Source organism: Ovis canadensis, chromosome 15 (assembly GCF_042477335.2).
Source record: "Ovis canadensis isolate MfBH-ARS-UI-01 breed Bighorn chromosome 15, ARS-UI_OviCan_v2, whole genome shotgun sequence".
Taxonomy (NCBI): domain Eukaryota; kingdom Metazoa; phylum Chordata; class Mammalia; order Artiodactyla; family Bovidae; genus Ovis; species Ovis canadensis.
Window position 1 is genome coordinate 58082166 of NC_091259.1, and position 8150 is coordinate 58090315.

The 8150-nt window shown below is 47.7% G+C and overlaps 1 protein-coding gene across 1 annotated transcript; it reads left to right on the forward strand.

Moving 5' to 3' along the window:
- Positions 1 to 5350: 5350 nt before the first annotated feature.
- On the forward strand, positions 5351 to 6370 carry LOC138420186 (olfactory receptor 52Z1P-like). The gene has a single exon (XM_069553325.1). The coding sequence runs from the start codon at positions 5351 to 5353 to the stop codon at positions 6368 to 6370; it is 1020 nt and encodes a 339-aa protein (XP_069409426.1).
- The last annotated feature ends 1780 nt before the right edge of the window (positions 6371 to 8150 follow it).

The following is an 8150-nucleotide window of genomic DNA, read 5'->3' on the forward strand; positions in this document are numbered from 1 at the left end:
GAGCTCCTTCCCCTCAGTGGAGCCCCAGGTCATCCCAGTCAGTCATCTCCAGTCTGTTAGTCCCCTGGGATGGAAGCCTCCCTCAACCCTGACTTGCTCTCTCAGAGTCTCTAATGGATCATCTGTAAAGTGGGGGAACTCCTCTGCAGACGTGACCACTCTGAGAAAAAGCTAGAGCCATAGAAATAAGAATGTTAGTACACCATCATCTCCACACAGCCTCTCTCCCTGGGGTCCTCCTTCAATTTCCTGGGTTTCTCATTGCGTTCTCCTTTGAGTTCCTGGAAACACTTGCCCACTGGGAATCTCATCCTCCACTGGGAATCCCCTGGTCTACTTGTCCACCCCTCCCCTCAGCCTCATAGAGTAGTGCCTTGGAGTTGGGCACAGACCTCAGGCCTTACCTTTTCAGAGATAGTACCAAAGCCATAGCAGGCCACCACCCAACAGGAGTGTTCTAGAGGCTGCCACAGTGAGGTTGGGCGTGAGAAGACCGGGGACTTATGGGGAGTTCGAGGCAGGTAAGCCTGAGATTGGCATTAAACTTCACCACTGGCAAACCTACATCACATCCCAGCTATCATTTAACATCTATGATACTTTAAGAAAATTAGTTATTGTCTTTGAGCCTCAGTATTAATGTCTGTAAACTGGGTTAATAAATAGTATTCATCTCTTAAGGTTGCTTTGAATATTACAGATACCAAATGGAAAAGCATTTGGAACCATGCCCAGTGTGCAGTAAGTACTCAATAAATTTTAACTCACAGTATTGTTGCTGAGGCTAAAACTGCCTGGAGCCTGTCCAATGCTATCTCATGTGTGGATGAGAAGGAAGAACTGTGGTACAGACAGAAGAGTCCAAGACCTAGATTTGAGCCTGGCTCTTCTTGCTAGGTGAGACTAAGCAAATCACTTGGAATCTCTGAGCCTTGATGGGGTTTGATTGTCCATTCATTCACTCATTTATTCGTTCAACCTCAAAGGGCTACTCTAAGTTAGTCACACACGAGAATGTTTATTAAAATTCCTTGGTGCATTGTGTATTCTTGCAACACAACACTTACTGAGCAGGTACTCTGCAGTGGGCTCTATGCCGGGCACTGGGACAGAGAGGAGAGAGGAGTAAGACACGGTTGCCCCACCAGCAACACCTGCAGTCTAGTGGGGAGCCTGATCAGCAATTCAGCGATTATTGCATGATAAAGGCATGTCCAGGGCCTTGGCTTCAGGGGTGAGGAGAAAGATTGGAAGCTTGAGGGCTGAATGAAGTTATGGAAGAGTTTATTTTCACCAGACAGACTTGAACTCCATATTCAAGGGATACGAAGGGGAAAAGTGGAAGATACCCTGAGGACAAAAGAGAGGAGAGGGACTTCCCTGGAGGGTCAGTGGTTAAGACTCCGAACTAAGATCCCACAAGCTGCATGGTGCAGGGAAAAAAAAGAGGCAGTGGGGAGAGAAAAGAGAGACTTTTCTTTTACTGGGAATCTTGCTGGGAACAGAGGAAGAGAGAAAGATGAGCGCAGTGGGGAGGGGGGAGTTCAAGGAGCTCTTGTCCACAGTGTTGACTCTCACAGTGGAGGAACCGTGCTTCTTTCTGCAGAAAGCACATGATGTCTGGCCTCTTCATCTCAGCCCTCTTATCTGGTCCCTCCCCTGCTACTCAGAACAATAAGCTTTGCAGGGTGACTTAGCTGTGTTGGTCTTTTGCCTCTGTGTGGTGGTTTAGTCCCTAAGTCATGTCTGACTCTTGCAGCCCCATGGACTATAGCCTGCCAGGCTCCTCTGGCCATGGGATTTTCCAGGCAGGAATAGTGGAGTGGGTTGCCATTTCCTTCTCCAGGGGATCTTCTGGACCCAGGAATCGAACCCCAGTCTCCGGCATCTCAAGCAAATTCCTACATTGCAAACAGATTCTTTACCAACTGAGCTATGAGGGAAGCCCACAGTTGTGTCCGACTGTTTGCAGCCCCATGGACTATACAGTCCATGGAATTCTCCAGGCCTGAATACTGGAGTGGGTAGCCTTTCCCTTCTCCAGGGGATCTTCCCAACCCAGGGATCAAAGCCAGGTCTCCCGCATTGCAGGCAGATTCTTTACCAGCTGAACCACAGGGGAAGCCCAAGAATACTGGAGTGGGTAGCTTATCCCTTCTTCAGCAGATCTTCCCAACTCAGGAATCAATCCAGGGTCTCTTGCATTGCAGGCAGATTCTTTATTGACTGAGCTATTCTTTACCATGAAGCCTCCAAATCAGCAGAACCTTTCCTCCTCTGGTTTCCAGAATCCCGTTTGCTCCTGGTTCTCACTCCATCCCTCTAGTCTTTATGTCTCCTTCGCTGACACCAGTTATTCTGTCTGCCCCTCAGGATTCTATCTCATGCCCTGAATAAAATTATCATCTCCATCTCTAGTTTCAATCCTTCATCTGAGCACTCCACATTCATTTCCAGTTGTTGACGACTGGGCATCTCTTCATTTATGAGTTTTCACAACATCCAAATGTGTGTATTGACTGTACCTCCCAACACTCCAACCCTGTTGCTCTTTCCTCAGGTTTTAGCAGCTTCAATGTAGTCATCATGGCCGAAAAAAACAAAAAGAAACCTTATAATTATTGTTGATTCCTCTGTCTCTCTCCACTTCCAGTTGGTTCTTAAGTCTGACTGATCTGTCTTTAGAAACATCTCTTTATCTCCTTTAAGACCTTCATTAGAAAAGTAGATGATCTCCTCATCTTCCAGTCTTGTTCATCCCTTCTGCCGCTCCTTGAGGAGGTTGTTATTCTACCTTTCCCCTCCTGGATGCTCTGGGGCCCAGTGTCAAAGAGGCTCTTTTATTAGTTTACTTAAGTAATCTTAAGATACAAAACAGAAGAGCAAAGTACAGTTCACATGATGGAGATAGTCCACCCTTGTAAAAGGGTTGTGGGCAGCCCGTGCCAGCTTTTTCTCCCCCTCAAGGGACCACCCTGGGGCATTTGGGAAGAAGAAGCACAGGCCCCTGAATGTCTTCTTAGCCACTGCTCCTCCAGGTTGCATTTTCCCCCTCACCCTTTATTCTATCACAGGTCACCTCTCACCTCCTTCGCTCTCAGATTCTCAACTCCACCCCACTGGACCATCTTCAACAGAACTCCCCTAAGGATTTTTACCGCCTCCTCACAAGGGTTGTCTGGCCCAACCAAAACAGAAGTCCACTTCCCAAAATCTGAATTATTCTGTCTGAAACAATGCTCTAAGAGTTCCAGAAACACATTCCAGGGTGGACCCTGGAATTCCAAATCCAGTTCCTATATAGAGGGCTCCCTGTGAACTTCAGGATGTTTCTCTATACTCTTCTGAGTATTCAGAGGGTGGCTATAGTAACACCAGTATAAATGCTGATTTTCAGAGACACTACATTCAAACCTCTAAGAAGGAAGACTGTTTCTTCCTGGCTGATCTACAAGTCATGGTGTTATTGTTGTTTAGTCACTAAGTCACGTCTGACTCATGACGCCATGGACTGTACCCGCCAGGCTCGTCTGGCCATGGGATTTCCCAGGGAAGAATACTGGAGTGGGTTGTCATTTCCTACTCCAGGGGATCTTCCTGACACTGGGATCAAACCCAAGTCTCTTGTGTCTCCTGCATTGGTAGGTGGATTCTTTACCACTGAGCCACCAGGGAAGCCCTACAATTTATGAGGCTTCTCTAATTTTCAAGGTTACCAGTGATAATAGTAAAATGGTCAACTGCCTGAAAACTTTCCTGGGACCCCACATGTTCAGCTCTAATACCAGGTACACCTAGGCACAGCAGGACAAGTTGATCATCCTGACGTTGTTAAGAGCATGCAGTCCGGAGTCTGACTTCAAATCCAGGTCTGCCATTTAACAGCTGTAGAACTAGACCTAATCTCTCTGTGCCTCACTTTCTTTTCCAGGAAAATTAAGAAGATTGAAAAATTAATAAGTGAAAGCATTTGGAATGCTACCTGAACTAAGGTAAACAATTACCTCAGTGTTAATTCCTCTTATCACACCTACCACTACCAAATGGTGCTCCCTAAGATGTAAGCCCAGTACTGAATTGCACATCTTTTAATATCCTAATTATACAAAAACCAGGCCAAAGCTTTGAAACTGCTGCTCTTCAGAGCCCAGCCGACTAGCTTCTTACCACCTTCTCCCTTTCCCTCATTCACCTACTCAACATGCCATGTTCCAGCACCTGCTCTGCGCCTCCTCTGTGCTGGAGCTCCAGAGGACACAACAGAAGTGTGCTGTTACTCCTGCCCCCCCAGAACTCACATTCTGAAAGGAAAGCAAGCATTATCCACTGGGGGCAAGCCCAGGCAAGAGGCCCCTCAGCCAGCTGAGAGGGTCTTAGGTAGAGACAAGTCTCTGTGGCCTGTGCTTTGTGTCCAAGAAGACAGAAGCTCTGCTCAGCAGCTTCCTCTATCCTTGACACAGAGTGTACCCCAGGCACAAAAGTGAGACCATCATTCCTCACTGGTGCTTCACTCCAATAAACCCCTACATGGTCCTTCCCAGGTTTCTTAGACCTGATGTGGGGGCTTCCCAGGTGATGCTAGTGGTAAAGAACCCGCTTGCCAATGCAGGAGACGTTAAGAGATGTGGGTTCGATCCCTGGGTTGGGAAGGTTCCCTGGAGAAGGGCATGGCAACCCACTCCAGTATTCTTGCCTAGAGAATCCCATGGACAGATGAGCCTGGTATTTTCCTCACTCCCCAAAACCCCTCCTTGGTCCTTCCCAGGTTTCTTAGACCAAAGATTCCTCATATACTTTTCTTCCTGCTAATCAAGGATCTTCTTCATCCTTTTTAGTGCCTCTGAGCCATCACTCCTTTTTCTTCTCTCCTACACCATACCTACTTTCCTCCAAACCTTTTTACTCAGCAATCAAATATCAGAAATATCACAGAAAGAGTATCTTTTTTAAAAATTTATTTGGCTGTACTAAGTCTTAGTTGTGGTATATGGGATCTAGTTCCCAGACCAGGGATCAAACCTGGGCCCCCTGCATTGGAAGCTCAGAGTCGTAGCCACTGGACCACCAGGGAGGTCCTGATAAACAGTATCTTGTAAGTTTACACCTCACGTACATAAGCTAAGAGCTCCCTGAAGACAAAGAATGTCTTGTTCATCTTTGTAGCTCCCATTACACCTGACACAATACCTGTCTATTCCCCCAGAGTGGCCATAGATACATGAAGAGGTGGATATTCATCACAAACCCCTCAGGCCCCAAAATAGCAATAGAAATTGGCTTTCTTCCACTGACCGTTTTGTTCTAACAGTCTCTGATCCCCACTTCTGGGGCCAGCCCAGGGCCAAAGCCAATGGATGAGGATCGAAATACCAGCACCTTCAACATTTCCTACACCAACTTCTTCCTGGTGGGCTTTCCTGGATTGTCAGAGTGGAGGCCCTTCCTGGTCCTGCCTCTTACTTTCCTCTATGTAAGCATCATCTCTGCCAACGCCCTGGTCATCCACACAGTGGCAGCCCAGCGGAGCCTGCACCAGCCCATGTACGTGCTCATTGCCCTGCTCCTGGCTGTTAACATGTGTGCTGCTACAGCGGTGATGCCCAAAATGCTGGAAGGCTTTGTGCATTATGCTAACCCCATATCACTGCATGGCTGCCTGGCCCAGATGTTCTTCATCTACTTCACGCTTCTTCTGGACTACAACCTCCTGCTGGCCATGGCCCTAGACCGCTATGTGGCCATCTGCCACCCACTCCGCTACAGTGACCTGATGACCTCCCGTTTGCTGGGTGTGCTGGCCTTTTTCGCCCTGACACGGAGCCTGGGAGTGGCAGTGCCCTTGGTGGTGCTAACCTCACGAGCTCAATTTTGCCGGACAGCGGTGATCCGACATTTCACCTGCGAGTACATTGCACTGCTGAGTATAGCTTGTGGAGACTTGACCTTCAACAACCATTTGGGGCTGGCCATGCGGTTGGCCACTGTGAGCTTTGATCTAGCCCTGCTGGGGACCTCCTACACCCGCATCATCTACGCTGCCTTTCAGATATCTTCCGGGGGAGCCCGAGCCAAGGCCTTGCACACGTGCGGCTCCCACTTACTGGTCATCCTCACCATATACCTCTCTGGTCTCTCCACTTCCATCGTGTTCCGAGTAGCCAAGACTGTGTCTCAGGATGTCCAGAACCTCCTCAGTGCCATCTATTTGCTGCTCCCAGGAACCTTGAATCCAGTCATTTATGGGGTGAGGACCAGAGAGATCCGGCAACATATAGAAAAGATGCTCTGTGGAAAGGAACTCGCCCGGGAAGTTAGGGAGAAGCCAGAGAGGCTGCAAAATATAAGAGTGAAAGGGAAACTGCCAGGGTGAACTTCCTCAATATGGGATATTGGGGCTGTGATCTCTGGGCACAGAGATAAACAGGCAGTACTGAGGAACAGGCTGGAATTTCCTGAGATTACAGGCTCAACAGCGGGTTCACTGTTGGTAAACTATTCCTTTTAGAATGCTGTTTTCAATCCAATAATAAAATTGTTTCCCCCTATTTATCCCTGTTAGTTTCATTTCTCTGTCCTCTTCTCCCTGACTCCCGAGAAAGTCCCTAATTAATACCTGGATATATGGAGCTCCACTGGAAGTTATATAAAGTCATGCAGACGATCATTTGCCCTGAACACACAGTTTGAAACAAGTAATACAGGACAGACCCTTCCCTGGTGCCCAATCTGTCCCAAATATGGCGTTTAAGACTTGACATGAACCCCAGTCTGACCAAATATCCAAGTCAGTCTTGAGGCCCAGGTCCAGTCTAATTCAAGCACACAGGCTGGATTCCAGAGTTCAGGCAGTTCCAAACCCAGGTGAGGCTCTGCCTGATACCCCTATCTGATACAGGCACACAGGCCAGGCCTATCCCAGGTGTCCAGCCTAGCCCAAACAGTTCAAGTCCAGCCAGGGGTCCCAGCAGTCTGAGAGTCACCCAAACCAGGTCTTCTCTGGGGACCCAATCTCATCCAAAGGCCAGATTAGGCCTTTATCTGCACTTGAGCTTGATCAAACCCATTGGTCAGGACACTCTTCCCATAGTAGCCAGTGTGATTTATCTAAGTCACCCGTACTTGAAAGATCTCCTTAACTGTCATCTATGGAATGGGGTGTCCTTCAGGGATATCCTCAAAATAGGTGTCCTGTACTGTGGAGAACCAGCTGTAAACCACCCAAGTTTTCTCTTCCTCTGTCAATTGATTATATAGAATGTCCCATGAGGCCATGGGTGCAGGCTGGCAGAGAAGCACGAGTGAGAACCATGGGCATTTGGGCCACTTCTTCAGTAGATTACTTGTGCATCCAGGGCCTGCTTGAGGCCAGGCTTGTATATACAACTTCCATTTGATGATGCCACGATGGAATGCTACTATGCATGCCAACTTTAGGTTTAGTGGGCAGATAATACCCAGTTCATGACAGCAGTTCAGGATGCATAGGAACTTGATGGTCTTCGGTTAAGCAGGCTTGAGGCACAGTAAGTAGCAGCCAAAAAGCTGTCTCTCTCAAGGGATCAAAAGATACTTGAGTGGGTTGCATGACAGGCTGGACATGTTGCAGAGCCTTCTTTGTTCTGGGCCCCACTCAAAACTAGCAGCTTTTAGGGTCATATGGTAAATGGGTCAAAATAACACACCCAAATGAGGAGCATGTTACCATTTTGCCTCCAAAATCCATAGAGGACCACTAGGCTTTATGCCTGTCTTTTGGTTGTAAGAGGAGTCAGAACAATTTATCCCTCACCATGGAAGGAATACCTCAACATGCCTCATACCACTGATCCCTGATACACAAACGTTGTACTGGTAAGTCTATAGCAGCTGCTTCTTTTCGCTCACTAGGTCCAACCCGTACCTCAATGTAATGGAGCAGTGTGATGTACCGTGGAGGAAAAATGATCAAGATGAACTATAAATTACAATACTGGGCTGGAGAGCTGATATATCCCTGAGGCAGAACACATACATGGTAAGCCAGACCTTTGCCTCTTTTATTTGATTAGGAGTATCCAGTGATGGTATTCTGCATATCTCTATTGCCACATCACCCCATGGGCTCAGAGCTCTCTTCACTACTACAAAGTCATGCTTAAATCTCATCAAAT